The following is a 17364-nucleotide window of genomic DNA, read 5'->3' on the forward strand; positions in this document are numbered from 1 at the left end:
AGTTGCTTATCACCTTAAGGAGACTTTGGGCTGAGACGATGGGGTTTTCTAAATATACAATCATGTCATCTGCAAACAGGGACAATTTGACTTCTTCTTTTCCTAACTGGATACCCTTGATTTCTTTCTCTTGCCTGATTGCCCTAGCCAGAACTTCCAACACTATGTTGAATAGGAGTGGTGAGAGAGGGCATCCCTGTCTTGTGCCAGTTTTCAGAGGGAATTTTTCCAGTTTTTGCCCATTCAGTATGATATTAGCTGTGGGTTTGTCATAAATAGCTCTTATTATTTTGACGTACGTTCCATCAATACCGAATTTATTGAGCGTTTTTAGCATGAAGGGCTGTTGAATTTTGTCAAAAGCCTTTTCTGCATCTATTGAGATAATCATGTGATTCTTGTCTTTGGTTCTGTTTATATGCTGGATTATATTTATTGATTTGCGAATGTTGAAACAGCCTTGCATCCCAGGGATGAAGCCCACTTGATCATGGTGGATACGCTTTTTGATGTGCTGCTGAATCCGGTTTTCCAGTATTTTATTGAGAATTTTTGCATCGATGTTCATCAGGGATATTGGTCTAAAATTCTTTTTTTGTTGTGTCTCTGCCAGGCTTTGGTATCAGGATGATGTTGGCCTCATAAAATGAGTTAGGGAGGATTCCCTCTTTTTCTATTGATTGGAATAGTTTCAGAAGGAATGGTACCAGCTCCTCCTTGTACCTCTGGTAGAATTCAGCTGTGAATCCATCTGGTCCTGGACTTTTTTTGGTGGGTAGGCTATTAATTGTTGCCTCAATTTCAGAGCCTGCTATTGGTCTATTCAGGGATTCAACTTCTTCCTGGTTTAGCCTTGGGAGAGTGTAAGTGTCCAGGAAATTATCCATTTCTTCTAGATTTTCTAGTTGATTTGCGTAGAGGCGTTTATAGTATTCTCTGATGGTTGTTTGTATTTCTGTGGGGTCAGTGGTGATATCCCCTTTATCATTTTTTATTGCGTCTATTTGATTCCTCTCTCTTTTCTTCTTTATTAGCCTTGCTAGCGGTCTGTCAATTTTGTTGATCTTTTCAAAAAACCAACTCCTGGATTCATTGATTTTTTGGAGGGTTTTTTGTGTCTCTATCTCCTTCAGTTCTACTCTGATCTTAGTTATTTCTTGCCTTCTGCTAGCTTTTCAATGTGTTTGCTCTTGCCTCTCTAGTTCTTTTAATTGTGATGTTAGAGTGTCAATTTTAGATCTTTCCTGCTTTCTCTTGTGGGTGTTTAGTGCTATAAATTTCCCTCTACACACTGCTTTAAATGTGTCCCAGAGATTCTGGTATGTTGTATCTTTGTTCTCATTGGTTTCAAAGAACATCTTTATTTCTGCCTTCATTTTGTTATGTACCCAGTAGTCATTCAGGAGCAGGTTGTTCAGTTTCCATGTAGTTGAGCGGTTTTGATTGAGTGTCTTAGTCCTGAGTTCTAGTTTGATTGCACTGTGGTCTGAGAGACAGTTTGTTATAATTTCTGTTCTTTTACATTTGCTGAGGAGTGCTTTACTTCCAATTATGTGGTCAATTTTGGAATAAGTGCAATGTGGTGCTGAGAAGAATGTATATTCTGTTGATTTGGGGTGGAGAGTTCTATAGATGTCTATTAGGTCCGCTTGGTGCAGAGATGAGTTCAATTCCTGGATATCCTTGTTAACTTTCTGTCTCGTTGATGTGTCTAATGTTGACAGTGGAGTGTTGAAGTCTCCCATTATTATTGTATGGGAGTCTAAGTCTCTTTGTAAGTCTCTAAGGACTTACTTTATGAATTTGGGTGCTCCTGTATTGGGTGCATATATATTTAGGAGAGTTAGCTCTTCCTGTTGAATTGATCCCTTTACCATTATGTAATGGCCTTCTTTGTCTCTTTTGATCTTTGATGGTTTAAAGTCTGTTTTATCAGAGACTAGGATTGCAACCCCTGCTGTTTTTTGTTCTCCATTTGCTTGGTAGATCTTCCTCCATCCCTTTATTTTGAGCCTATGTATGTCTCTGCATGGGAGATGGGTCTCCTGAATACAGCAGACTGATGGGTCTTGACTCTTTATCCAGTTTGCCAGTCTGTGTCTGTTAATTGGAGCATTTAGTCCATTAACATTTAAGGTTAATATTGTTATGTGTGAACTTGATCCTGCCATTATGATATTAACTGGTTATTTTGCTCATTAGTTGATGCAGTTTCTTCCTAGCCTCGATGGTCTTCACATTTTGGCATGTTTTTCCAATGGCTGGTACCGGTTGTTCCTTTCCATGTTTAGGGCTTCCTTCAGGGTCTCTTCTAAGGCAGGCCTGGTGGTGACCAAATCTCTAAGCATTTGCTTATCTGTAAAGGATTTTATTTCTCCTTCACTTAGGAAACTTAGTTTGGCTGGATATGAAATTCTGGGTTGAAAATTCTTTTCTTTAACAACGTTGAATATTGGCCCCCACTCTCCTTTGGCTTGTAGAGTTTCTGCCGAGAGATCTGCTGTTAGTCTGATGGGCTTCCCTTTGTGGGTAACCCGACATTTCTTTCTGGCTGCCCTTAAGATTTTTTCCTTCATTTCAACTTTGGTGAATCTGGAAATTATGTGTCTTGGAGTTGCTCTTCTGGAGGAGTATCTTTGTGGCGTTCTCTGTATTTCCTGAATTGGAATGTTGTCCTGCCCTACTAGGTTGGGGAAGTTCTCCTGGATGATATCCTGAAGAGTGTTTTCCAACTTGGTTCCATTTTCGCCCTCACTTTCAGGCACCCCAATCAGACGTAGATTTGGTCTTTTTACATAATCCCATACTTCTTGCAGGCTTTGTTCATTTCTTTTTCTTCTTTTTTCTTTTGGTTTCTCTTCTCGCTTCATTTCATTCATTTGATCTTCAATCGCTGATACTCTTTCTTCCAGTTGATCAAGTCAGTTACTGAAGCTTGTGCATCTGTCACGTATTTCTCGTGCCATGGTTTTCATCTCTGTCATTTCGTTTATGATCTTCTCTGCATTAATGAGTCTAGCTGTCAATTCTTCCACTCTTTTTTCAAGATTTTTAGTTTCTTTGCGCTGGGTACGTAATTCCTCCTTTAGCTCTGAGAAGTTTGATGGACTGAAGCCTTCTTCTCTCATCTCGTCAAAGTCATTCTCTGACCAGCTTTGATCCGTTGCTGGCGATGGGCTGCGCTCCTTTGCAGGGGGAGATGCGCTCTTATTTTTTGAATTTCCAGCTTTTCTGCCCTGCTTCTTCCCCATCTTTGTGGTTTTATCTGTCTGTGGTCTTTGATGATGGTGACGTACTGATGGGGTTTTGGTATAGGTGTCCTTCCTGTTTGATAGTTTTCCTTCTGACAGTCAGAAGGACTGTCTGTTGGTCTGTTGGAGATTGCTTGAGGTCCACTCCAGACCCTGTTTGCCTGGGTGTCAGCAGCAGAGGTTGCCGAAGATAGAATATTGCTGAACAGCGAGTGTACCTGTCTGATTCTTCCTTTGGAAGTTTCCTCTCAGGGGTGTACTCCACCCTGTGAGGTGTGGGGTGTCAGACTGCCCCTAGTGGGGGATGTCTCCCAGCTAGGCTACTCAGGGGTCAGGGACCCACCTGAGCAGGCAGTCTGTCCGTTCTCAGATCTCAACCTCTGCGCTGGGAGATCCACGGCTCTCCCCAAAGCTGTCAGACAGAGTCGTTCCCGTCTGCACCGGCCCCCACTGCTTCCCCTGTTGGTCTTCAGCTGTGCGCTGTCCCCAGAGGTGGAGTCTACAGAGACAGGCAGGCTTCCTTGAGCTGCTGTGAGCTCCACCCAGTTCGAGCTTCCCAGCGGCTTTGTTTACCTACTTAAGCCTCAGCAATGGTGGGCGCCCCTCCCCCAGCCTCACTGCTGCCTTGTGTATAGATCCCTGCAGACTGCTGTGTTAGCAGTGAGGGAGGCTCCGTGGGCGTGGGACCCTCTCGGCCAGGTGTGGGATATATTCTCCTGGTGTGCCTGTTTGCTTAAAGCGCAGTATTGGGGTGGGAGTTACCCGATTTTCCAGGTGTTGTATGTCTCAGTTCCCCTGACTAGGAAAACGGATCCCCTTCCCCCTTGCACTTCCAGGTGAGGCGATGCCTCGCCCTGCTTCAGCTCTCGCTGGTCAGGCTGCAGCAGCTGACCAGCACCGATTGTCCGGCACTCCCTAGTGAGATGACCCCAGTACCTCAGTTGAAAATGCAGAAATCACCGGTCTTCTGTGTCGTTCGCGCTGGGAGTTGGAGACTGGAGCTGTTCCTATTCGGCCATCTTGCTCCGCCCCCTCTTTTTTTTTTTTTTTTTTTTTTTGTTATACTTTAAGTTCTAGGGTACATGTGCATAATGTGCAGGTTTGTTACATATGTATACATGTGCCATGTTGGTGTGCTGCACCCATTAACTCATCATTTACATTGGGTATATCTCCTAATGCTATCCTTTCCCCCTCCCCTCCCCACAATAGGACCCAGTGTGTGATGATCCCCTTCCTGTGTCCATGTGATCTCATTGTTCAATTCCCACCTATGAGTGAGAACATGAGGTGTTTGGTTTTCTGTTCTTGTGATAGTTTGCTGAGAATGATGGCTTCCTGCTGCATCCATGTCCCTACAAAGGACATGAACTCATCCTTTTTTATGGCTGCATAGTAAAGTAGTGACTAGGTCTCACTATGTTGCCCAGGCTGGTCTCAAACTGCTATGCTTAAGTCATCCTCCCACCTTGGCTTCCCAAAGTGTTGGGATTACAGGGATGAGCCGCTACACCCAGCTACTATTCTGCTTTGTAAAAATACAGGCCTACTCAGTTCCCCAGCAATCTGGTTTGGTGTCTGAAACAATGAGCTACACCTTACTTTTCTCTTGTTTGCTTTGACTGGTCTATACTGAATCAGAAAAATGAATGAAAATTGCCATATAGCATACACGAAGCCTTGGCTGCTTACCAAGCAAGTTCTAAAAAGAGATGAATATGCAGAACCCACAGAAAATACTATCCAAGAGCCAAGGACAATTCTATGTGACTTACGAATCATTTGACTGGTTACTATGGAAGAAATACTAGGTTCTTTCCATTTGTAGGATTTTTCTGTAAAACAGATTGCTTAATAGTAGGTACCTTTCAAAAAATGAAAAATGTCAACACAGATTGGGTACAAATTACTTCATTCCTTTCTTAGGAATGAACACTCTGATAAAGCAGTAGGAGTGCTAACATCTGCCTCAACTCCAGAAAAGTACACTCTCCTTATACCTATCTTTCTCCATCACCACAGGCATCTCCTAGGTAGGATTCTGTGTGTTACTGCAGCCAAAAACCATCACAGAATTGTAACGACTATTATTCAGGTTTCAATTTACACAGTTCATTTGGCTCCTTGTTTAAAAGGTCCTGCCCTATTCCACTATTTGATTTTGTCTACCTACACTATGGCTAAGTCAGGGAATTGCCATACATTCAGATAAAGAGAATAAATCAGCTATATACTTGATTTTTGGTAAAATTTAGATAGCAGTAAGGTAATCACGGGCAACATCAGTATTCTACTTGTTACTTTATATCGAAAGTTACAAATAAAACACATTAGGATATAAATATCTTCATTTGCACAAATTTTTGCCTTTTTTAATGGTCTCAATTGCAGATTCATTATACAGCACCATCAACTGCAGCCAAAAAAATATGTAAAATTTCACAAAGAAATGTTGGCATAATTTTTTTAGTTTAAGGAGAATTGTTAAACTAAGAGAAATGCACCAAAATGGTTCTACCATCTAACTGGAGATTAAAGCTAATCAAAGAAAAACAGTGCTATGTACTTACAGTTAGCAATATTCAAGTACACATTTGAAATTTTACTAGGTGGATAGATCTCATGTTAAGTCTTCTTATCAAAATAAAATGATTTGTTTTTTAAAAAATGATGTCAATGTCAAGAATACTGCAATCATGACCAATCAGGAAAATCACGAAAATAAAGAATCTTCTCTTTCTTCTCAGAGTTGTTTTTTATTTCTGTGACCTACTCTAGAGTCTTCAACAGTATCTGAGTCTATTTTACCAGTCACCAATTGACATATTCCAGAAACTATTGTGATTTTAGCCATAAAAACATAGTTATAGTTCCTAAATGGGATGTCTGTTCCTCCTGCTAATACTTTTCTTTTTCAAAAACAGATGGCTTTATTGTACTCTTACTATTAGAAAAGTAATAACCAACTACAACTGCAAGTGCATGGGTAGTAAGTGAAAGCTCACCAGAAAAACTAGAGATTTTTTTTTTTTTTAATGGGAATGTCCTGAGCCAGACTATTTCAAGGGGGTATGGGTGTGTGTGTGTGTGTGTGTGTGTGTGTACTTTTTTCCCTCAGTACAAATTTGTTAAATACTTCCCTTCTTAATATCTTACTTTATTTCCATGAAGGTGTGTATAACTCAGTAAGTTCAGTAGCTTCAATATACTACATATGTCAAGAGCTAGTTTTACATTGACTAGTTTCAACTATTATTCTCACATACATAAAGTAACCAAATCAATAGGGCATATTTAAATTCAAACTTGACTATATACCTTTCTGCCTGTTGAAATTACACTCAGCAAAAGTTATCCACTTTCACTGTCATCTTTGCCAATGTCCAAAAGGAATAAACAAGAATATATGGAAACAAAAAAATTCCAAGTTCTAGGAGTTCCCAAACCTAGTTCACCATATACCTATCTTAAAGATATTTTTCATTTCTTTAAATTCCTCAGTTAGACTCTCCTTAGCTCCAAGATAAAAATTATATACACTCAGACAAAGTGAATATATCAGTTAGATATCTGATTTTTGGTGAAATTTAGATCATGGTAAGGTAATCTTGGGCAACATCAGTGTTCTCTAATAAAACACAATGCTAACTTCATAACTTTCACATCCTATCTACTTAATATCATGGCTTTTAGTTACTGAAATCTAAATGAACATCACCCTTTGCAGGAATCATTGATGTGAGTATGCTCTGTGATGTGGTATCCTTAGAAAAAAATTTAAAAAGCAATAATAATCTGGTTTTACTTACGAGAAGTTTTAGAAGCAAGAAGAGTAACTCGGGCACCTCCTAAGAAGTGAAAACCCATTACATTCACCTGATCATCATCTGATTGACTGGCAAAACCTACAAAGAAAAGAGAGAAATCACTTTATGTAACCAGAAGGCAAAATTAACACATTTGAAATAGGAACCTTAGTTGAATGATGTGTGTTTTTGATGTCACTGGTCATGTATAAACTCCACGTATGAACTATAATATATTAACCTTGATTTCCATAGTAGCTTCCAAACAATGAAGTTTCTGCCTTACACAAAGTCTGGAATCATTTAATTTCATTTATTCTAATGGTTGATTCCAGATATGAGACAGAACACACGCAAGACGAACCTAGAATATCTTTTCACACCAGATAGCAAGGAAGCTATTACTGAACCGGTAGGGTTTTATGAAAAGGACTTGAAAGTCAGCTTAAAGAGATTACTACTGGCCAGAGATAAAAATATTAGGGTATCAAAGAAAATAATAATTGCACTGGAGTAAAACACATCAAATATGTTTAAAGGCATGAGTTCATACAGAGACTTAAAAACAAAATAAAAACAATGGTCACTATTGGATGATCCTACATAATCAATGCTATTTATTTTAAGCTCTGCTTATTTAAAATATTTTAAAAATTAGTAATAAAGGGAAAGAACCAAGCATTTACCCTGAAAACCCTACTCAAACTGCACCATATAACAGCTACAAAAGGAAAGGTTCTCTCTGTAGAAATATTCCAGCTAAAAAAATGAAGAAAGTGTGAAAGAAATAGAGTATCTATTTTTCAGCCTGTAGGGAAGTAATGGATCTCAGCATTGAGTATCAATGGCTGTTACCATCACATACAAAAAAAGACAAACAAATATTATGTGCCCTCTGTCTGCTGAAAGTCTATACTACCATCCATGAAGAACTCTGGCCAAAATAATCAATCTTGACTCTGCTAGCTGTAGATCCAACTTACCAATTTACAGACAATGTGACAGACAAAAGAAATATTAGGACAGGAGTGGTGGCTCACGTTTGTAATCCTAGCACTTTGAGAGGCTGAGGTGGGCAGATCACGAGGTAAGGAGATCGAGACCATCCTGGCTAACACAGTGAAACCCCGTCTCTACTAAAAATACAAAATATTACTTGGGTGCGGTGGCACGCGCCTATAGTCCCAGCTACCCAGGAGGCTGAGGCAGGAGAATTGCTTGAACCCGGAAGGCAGAGGTTGCAGGGAGCCAAGATCGCGCCACTGCACTCCAGCCTGGGCCACAGAGTGAGACTCCATCTCAAAAAAAAAGAAAAAAAAAGAGGAAAGCAATATTAAACATCATCACAGGGGTAAAGGATGTCACCAAGATGGTAAAGTAGGGATACCAGTCTTCATCCCCAGCAATAAAAATATATAGAGAGAAAGATAGCTATTCAATAACCAAAATAGCCCTGTGAGAGCTCAAGGGCCCATTTAAGAAGCTGAAGCAAAACAGAACAAATGACTGGTTATATTGTCATACCTAAAATGCCTGCAGATGGCTAGTGACAAAGAATAAAGGCAACAGGCTATTGGTGACCGCCGTGGAGTGGGAACTTCCATGGTTCCCAGCAGCCTGCTCCACAGAAGACACCAGCATCTTTTGCCACTGAGGTAACCAACAGCCATTTCCACCAGGGTACCCCAGAGAGGAAGGCATGGCTCTATATTCTCTTGCTCAAGAAGTAGTTACTGTTGTACCACCCTAGGACCAAAATCACCACCTCTCCAAACCTTGCACATTCCCCTAATCCCCAGGCCACAGTCACTTCATGAATGTGCATACTTCAGAGACTGGCTCTGTGGCTGCACTATGCCCATCCATGTCTCAGATACCAGAGCTACCACCATAGTGAGCCAGCTCACACCCAAGGTCCTACAGCTAAGGTCTCTCTGCATATTCCTGTGGTTCAGTCATTACATCACCTGCCATAGAGGACAAGACCCCATCCTATACCTCAGAGCCAGAGTAACTCTGCACACATCCATGCTCCCATCTCGGGCTCCCCAGCTGTTTCATAAACACTAATGCCTCACATATCATCACCAACACAGCAATGGGGTTCCTGTGCCCCAGGTACTGGTGCCATTATCACCCAAATCCCAGAACCAAAGTCCCTTTACACATACCCATGCTTCAGGACTTAGCTCCATGGCATCTCCATAGGTGCCACTCATCAGGCACTGGAAACTGGCCCACAAGCCAGACAGAGTGCCAAGAGAGATCCCCTTGGCTATGATTTCCCTGGTGGGAGAAAAAGAGATTGGGAGTACCCTAGCATACACTGCCATTAAAAATCCCAACAGCCCTCACTATTGCTGAGAACACTCACAGAGTTGGCAACTAAGGATACCTACAATCTTTATCAACACCAACCACAGCTAAGAGAGCTGCACACAGTTTATGTTGTTATGCCCTTACCAGGGCCAGAACCTCTACATCTCATACTGCCAGCACCCTTGACCCTCCCATAGAAGGTCTTTCCACACCAAAATCGGCACACAAAGTTGGAAAGAGGAGACTGATCCACCAATGAAAAACAAAGGGGACATATCCCTACCAAAAGAACACAATGATTTCCCAGTAGCTGACCCCAAAGACATGGACATCTACAGGTTAACAAAGAATTCAAAATAACTGTTTTCAGGAAGCTCAACAAACCAGAAAACAAAATAAAACAAAAAACAGAAACAAAACTCAGAAAAATAACAAGTTTTGGAGCTGAAAAAATACAATGAATGAAATGAAAACAGCTGGGCACAGTGGCTCACACCAATAATCCTAGCACTTTGGGAGGCCTAGGCAGGCACATCACCTGAGCTCAGGAGTTCCAGATCAGCCTATGTAACAAAGTGAAACCTTGTCTCTACAAAAAATAAAAAAAGTAGCCAGATGTGATGGCATGCACCTATAGTCCCAGTCTTGGGAGACTGCGATCAGAGGATTGCTTGAGCCCAGGATGTCAAGGCTGCAGTGGGCCATGATCATGCCACTGAACTCCAGCCTGGATGACACAGCAAGACCCTGAGAGGGGACGGGAGGGGAGAGGAGGGGGAGGAAAATGGGAGGGGAGAAAAGGGGGGAGGGGGAGGAGGAAGGGGGAGAGGATGGCAGGGGGAGGAAGACAGGAAGCGGGGGGGGAATACCACAAAGAACATCAAAAATAGAACTGATTCAGCAGAAGAAAAAATCTGTGAACTCAAAGTCAGATTATTAGAAAATATAGTGAGATGAGGAAAAAAATGAAAGAAAAGACGAAAGGCTGCAAGATTTAAGGAACAGTATCAAGCGAAACGATAAGAGAAAACCTTCCAAATCTGGAGAGAAGTATAAATATCCAGATATAAGAAACTCATGACATCAAAACATAAAGTGTGGTGTGATGGAGTAAAAATTATTCACATAACTGTAGAAAAAAACTAAATTACAGACCAATTTCCCTCATGAACATAGATACAAAAATACTAAAATACAGTTTGGCAAATTAAACCTAAAAATATAGTGAAAAGATAATATATCACGACCATCTATAATTTATGTCAAGAATGCAGGTTGGGCTAACATCAAAAATTAATCAACGTAATCCACCATATTTAACCAAATAAAGAAGAAAATGATAAGAATGTCTCAGCTGATGTAGAAGTAATCTTGAAAAAAATCCAATATCCATTCCTGATTACAGTCTCAGCAACCTAGGAATAGAAGGCAACTTCCTCAACCTGGCAAAAAAAAAAAAAAAAATCTAAAAAATACTTATAGCTAAAATATACTTAATGGTGAAAGACAATGTCTGTTCTCAACATTTCTATTCAACATTATGCTAGAAGTTCTAGCCAAGGCAAAAATCAAGCAAAAACAAATAATCCAGATTGGAAAGGAAGAAATAAAACTGTTTTCATTTGCACATAACATGATCATCAATGTAGAAAATCTGACTGATTAAATCTACAAAAATGCTAATAGATCCCGCAAGTGGTTTAACAATGTTGCATGATACAAGATTGATACAAGAAAATCAATTGTAGGCCAAGCGCAGTAGCTCACGCCTGTAATCCCAACACTCTGGGAGGCAAAGGCGGGTGGATCACCTGAGGTCAGGAGTTTGAGACCACCCTGACCAATGTGGTGAAACCCCATCTCTACTAAAAATACAAAAATTAGCCAGGCATGGTGGCGTGTGCCTGTAGTCCCAACTACTTGGGAGGCTGAGACAGGAGAATTGCTTGAACCCGGGAGGCGAAGGTTGCAGTAAGATGAGATCATACCACTGCACTCCAGTCTGGACAACAGAGTGAGACTCCATCTCAAAAGAAAAGAAAATAAATTGTACTTCTCTGTATTAGCAAAGAACAATATGAAATCGAAATAAAATACAATAGCATAAAAATACATGAAATAGGGATATATCTCACAAAAGATTTATAAAACCTGTACATGAAAAATTACCAACCCTCACAGAGAAAAACAAAATAGGCCCTAAATAAATGAATGATGGTCTGCACTTTCATCTTAAGAAACTAGAATACAGAGAGAATATTATACCATGTTCAATACTGTTAAGATATCAGTTCTCTCCAAATTGATCTACGGAATCAATATAATCCCAATCCCAGTCAAAATCTCAACAGCCAGTTTTGTTCAATTTACAAGGTGATTCTAAGATTCATATGAAAATGAAAAGGACCTAAAATATCCAAAAGAACATTGAGAAGAATAAAGTTGGAGAAATTGCACTACCTGACTTCAATACTTATCATAAATTTACAGTCATCAAAACACAATGTTATTGGTGTATAGCAACAGACAAAGATATCAATGGAACAAAATTAAGAAAACAGAAATACACCCACATAAATGTGGTCAGATGATTTTCAACCAAGTTGAAAAGGCAATTCAGTGGAAAAGGATAGTCTTTGAAAAATAGTGCTGTAACAATTAGACACCCAGATGCAAAAACATTAATTTCATCCATCCCTCACATCACACACAAATATCAGCACAAAATGGGGAAGGGACTTAAATGTAAGGTTTAAAACCAGAAAACTTCTACCAAAAAAAAAAACAAAACAAAAAAAAAAAAAAAAAAAAGAGAGAGAGAGAGAAAGAGAGAGGAACTTTGTAACCTTGGATTAGGAAAGATTTCTTAGATGTAACAGTAAATTTATGATCCATTAAGAAATTGATAAACGGGGGTTTATCAAGATTAAGAACTTCTGCTTTTCCAAAGATTCTGTTAAGAAAATGAAAATACATGACACAGACTGGGAGAAATTATTTGCAAATCACATATCAAATAAAGGAGTGAAAGAAGACAGATGAAAAAGAACACAGACTATATAGCTCCATTTTATAAAATTCTAGAAAATGCAAATTAATCTCTAGTAACAGAAAGCAGATCAGTGGTTGCTCGGGATGCAGGATAAGGAATTACTAATAGGCAAAAGGAAACTTTTGGCAGTGATGGATATGTGCAGCATCTTAACCATTGAGATGGTTGCACAGATAAATACAGAAATCAACACTTTTCAAAATTATACACTTCAAATGTGTAATTTATGGTACAAAATTTATACTTCAATTTACGCTTTTTTAAAAGCACAAAAATACGCACTGAAGCTGTGTTTGAGAATAAAAGAACATATAAAAATGTACCAGAAAAAATAGGTAAATATTTTATAATCTTAGAATAGAGATCATTCTAGGCATAACATGAAAACCTGAAACCATGAAGAAAACAATTAAGAAATTTTACTACCTAAAAAATATAAACCTTAAAAGAAGGAATTAAAAGAAGAAATGGAAGTGGTTAAGAAAAATTAAACATACACTAACAAGTAATTTAGAAATGCAAGTTAAGAATGAAATGTCATTTTTTACCTAATAATGTCAAAAATTTAAAAAGATTTAATGAATCCAGCTACTATCATGGGCACGAACCTTGATGCTAGGAGTATAACACGATACAATTTTTCTAAAAGGCAGCTGGTATTTGAATAAAGTTTTCAAATATGCATACCCATTAACTCAAGCATTTGTCTCCAAAGAATTTCTCCTAAGAGAAATAGAGAAGTACAGAAAACCTGTATGTACATGACACCTCCAAACAATGGAGTATTACATAACCATTAAAATATAAATGTATTGACAAGCAAATGTAGAAACATACTTGAGCAACAAAAAAGACTATTATCAAATGACATTTTATCTGTTCTTACATTTAAGTAAAATTTTTGTGTAAAACTACTGGTATTGTGACACACGCTGATGGTCAGGTCATTTAACATGTGTTCCCAACCCCCTTTTCTCTAGCCCATTTAGTTCTCGGTCTCTTGTACTGCTAGAGGAAGCCATGTGACAAAATTATGGCTATTGAGACCTAAGTATAAATTTCCCAGGGAATCTTTTGAAAACATCCTTTTCTGATAAAAGTTATCATCGTTACTATCTAGCTATTTCTTCCCTACCTCCTACCTTGTAGTAAGATATGGTGCCTGAAGCTGAAGCAAATATCTTACTGCCGTGGAACAAGTCAACACACCAAAGATGGCAGATGACAAAGAAAGAAAAAATGCTAGGTATTTGAAAACAGCCACAGACTACTGCCACAGCATCCACTGCCCACATCTGGATTTCTCTTTATATGAGATGAAGACATGTCTCGGCCAGGCACGGTAGCTCACACCTGTAATCCCAACATTTTAGGAGCCCAAGATGAGAAGACCGCTTGAGCCTAGGAGTTCAAAACTAGCCTGGGCAACATAGTGGGACCCTATCTCTACAAAATAATATTTTTTAATTAGCTAGGCATGGTGGTACATGCCTGCAGTCTCAGCTACTCTGGAGGCTAAGGTGGGAGGATCGCTTGAGCCCTTGAGCCCAGGAAGTAAAGGCTGCAGTAGGCCATGATTGTGCCACCGCACTCCAACCTGAGTGACAGAATAAGACCCTGTCTCAAAAAAAAAAAAAAAAAAAAAAAAAGTCTTTATTGCTTAATTCACTTTTCTGGAGTGCCAGAAGCACCCCACATAGCTTTTTATATATGCAGATAAATGTTTTTATATAACTATTAAGCATATTAAAAGGTTTTTATTATAATATTCTCTATTGATAAGGTTTGGGGCACTAACTGTTGTTAGGATTAACTGGTATTCCTTCAGGAAGTCAATTTCACACTATATTTCAGAAGCTGTAAAAACACTCTGATTCTCTGACTGACCCAGCAATTCCACTTTTAAATATTCATCAAATAAACTACAATAAATTTAAAGAAGTATTGTTACAGCAATGTTCATCACAGGTGTATTTACAATATCAATAAACTAAAAACAACATAAATATCTAAAAGAATAATGCTGGTCAAATGATTTTATAGTATGGATTTATGATAGAATACTATGCAATCATTAAAATCATATAACAAAAATATCTAATGGTGTAAAAACATGTCTCGAAACAGTATGACAAGTGAAATTCTTTTTGGGGATAAGTGCTTAGAAAAAAATATGTATTTAAAGATTAGAAAAATGTAATGAAACAGAAAAAGGTATTGCTGGATAGTAGAATTAATAGTAACATTCACTTTTCCTTTTGGTTATCCACATTTTCTAAATTTCACATTTCTTTTGTAATAAAAAAATTAAAGCTATTTTAAATATACTATACTTGTTTACAGAAAGAGAACTGGAATAATCAAATGGGAAGACATGTAGAGTAAAAGTTGTTTTATCTCGTCTCTATAAAGCTCATTAATTTTGCTTCTTTCAGTTAAAAAAAAATAGACACAGAAGATTTGCAATGGCAACTTTAAGTCTTATTTTAAACAAGCACATGATTCCATCTAGCATGTTTAACATGAATACAAATCCGGGAATTTTTTAAAAACCACTCTAATATCATATATATTGAATCCCAGAAGAAATGTTTAAAAATTTGTCATGGTGTCCCATTCCTGAAGTAAGAAGCAAATACATGCTGATGAGCATAATGACATCAAAACAATTGAGCCCAAAATCAGGAGGAAAATGGATAAGTCATCTTAGCTTTCTTTAGTACACACTATCCAATTCGTATCTTATGGATATTATCTTTCTGCTCAAAGGCATGTGTTTTTATTCAATTCTAATTGGGTTCCATTTATCTATAGTAAAGATCAACCCTTCCTCAGAAGTCAGGTGCTTAAACGTTTTTCAAAGCCACCAATAAATTTGGTGTTCAACATATAATTTCCAACTATGTTCCTAAGGTAGTATAGGAGATCCAAGAAACTAATAAGTTTATGCAAGATGTTACAAAAGGTAGTGAGTCTGCCTTTTTCATAATCCAAGTTTGTTATAAGAAAATTGACTAAAAAACAAGGAGGTAAAAGAAGAGAAGAGATGGGAGAAAGAACCCAAAAAGTAAAAAATATTTTGCTAACAATATACACATATATATCTCCAAACTCAATTCACACTTAAGAATAGAATAATTGTAATAGAACATTTAATTTTGGAGATTTTTCAGAGTTTCATATAAATAAAATTTTTGAAATATTGCAAATTAATAAAAAATAAATTTTAAGCACTTTAAGTAGTTAATAACACAGAAGTTGACTTACCATAAATTTCTAAACCTTGTGAAAAGTATTGTTTGTATCCTAAATCTTATCCACTAATGCAAAGGTAAAGATGCATCTCATAGCCAACAGTGCTGATTTTTAATGAAGGATTTAAAAGGGCTGATTTAATTTCAAGATTTTATTCTTCAATTCTACCCCACCACCAAGAAAGTTAATGACATGACACACTAAAAACCTTGGTTACTAAGGATGTTTTATCCAATAAAAGCTTCTTTCATTTCTAAGCCACTCAGAAAGAAAAACTGACACTTGGAGAAAGTCATACCATCACAGATTACCCCAAAAGTTCACTGAGATATTGAAGCATTAAATATGAAACCCTTCTAAACAACCATAGGCACAGGATGAACACCCTCTAGCTTCTGTAGACAGCAGAATAAAAGAGTACAAAAAGCATCTACTTACGAGATTACTTTTCAGAGACATAAGAATATACTTTCAAAGGTATGTATACAAAAGCCCACAATGAAGATAAATAATAAATATTTATACACTTAGAAGACAGATATACCCAAAAAACCTACCACAAAGATGAATAGTAAATATTTACATTCCAAGCCAAAAAAAAAAAAAAAAAAATCACAGTCTAAAGAGAAACACTTGATGTTTTTATTTCTGAATACTGTAGCAAAATAATTATTACGATAATTTTAATCAAACTTAAAAGGAACACCTTATTACCTTGTTGATATAAGCTATTCACCTTTGAACAGGCAAAGGAGGGAAAAATCCTTGAGGCATTTTTATACTCTTACTTAACAATTATCTGATAATTACCCCCTCATTATCTGCTGATGAAGGATTCCATTCTAAATTCTTAGCATTTTTGATGCTGCAGGCATGTTATTTCAAAAGTCTTACCTGGGAAGAGACTAAGAAGACTGACTGGAGATTTGTTGGTATCAATAGTAATTTTGTGGCTTGCAGTTTTTGAAGGCTGACCTGGTAGGCAAATTAACTTTAGGGGAAGTCTAAATTTACATTGGATAACTCGAGGGATGCCTGAAATGAAAGAGAGATATGTAGATTCATAGACTTGACAAACAATTTGGCAAAAAAAAAAAATTGTACTACTAATAGGTTGAGCAGCAACATATCTTGGTTTGTTTGCTGCCTGCTTATTTTGTTTAACAAAGCTGAAATAACTGTAAATCATTATCATGATTCATATTTCATTAGTATTTTCAAAAGGTACAAGTCAAAAATAAAATTTTAAAAGAACCATAGACATGAGATCTGTCTTTAATAGCAGTATCGTATTTTTTAAATCATCACATTTGGATATTATATATAACATTATAGTGACTTACATTCAATTACCAAACTAAGTCTTTAAGACCTTCAGAGCTCTAGCCCTAATCCAAGGCTATCAGCAAACATGAGCAAAGAATATGAAGTTTCCATCATATCTTTAAGACTCTATATTACCATATCTAAAAATTTCTCTATCAAAAACATTTTAATATCTTTAGCTTTTTTTACTTGATGAAGATTGAAATTATGAACAGGAAAGCAGGATTTGCTCTTCTGAAGTTCCATTGAAGTCCATGTCCATTTTACACATTAGTATGTAGAATATTACCTTTATATGAATTATACTTTTCTCAAGCCTTTTAACTTTACATATCACTTTAAGTGACACTTTGGA

The 17364-nt window shown here is 37.6% G+C and overlaps 1 protein-coding gene across 4 annotated transcripts in view; it reads right to left on the reverse strand.

The window, feature by feature from the left end:
* The window catches only part of BBS9 (Bardet-Biedl syndrome 9), a 617615-nt gene that overhangs the window by 339013 nt on the left and 261238 nt on the right, over positions 1–17364 (reverse strand). For all 4 annotated transcript variants that reach the window (XM_030932359.1, XM_030932358.1, XM_030932357.1 and 1 more), the window contains 2 exons: positions 16578–16718; positions 7061–7156 (listed from right to left, as the gene is read on the reverse strand). In XM_030932359.1, the coding sequence (XP_030788219.1) occupies positions 7061–7156; positions 16578–16718 (237 nt within the window). The remainder of the gene's footprint in view (positions 1–7060; positions 7157–16577; positions 16719–17364) is intronic.

The sequence above is a fragment of the Rhinopithecus roxellana genome, chromosome 6 (genome assembly GCF_007565055.1).
Source record: "Rhinopithecus roxellana isolate Shanxi Qingling chromosome 6, ASM756505v1, whole genome shotgun sequence".
Classification (NCBI taxonomy): Eukaryota; Metazoa; Chordata; class Mammalia; order Primates; family Cercopithecidae; genus Rhinopithecus; species Rhinopithecus roxellana.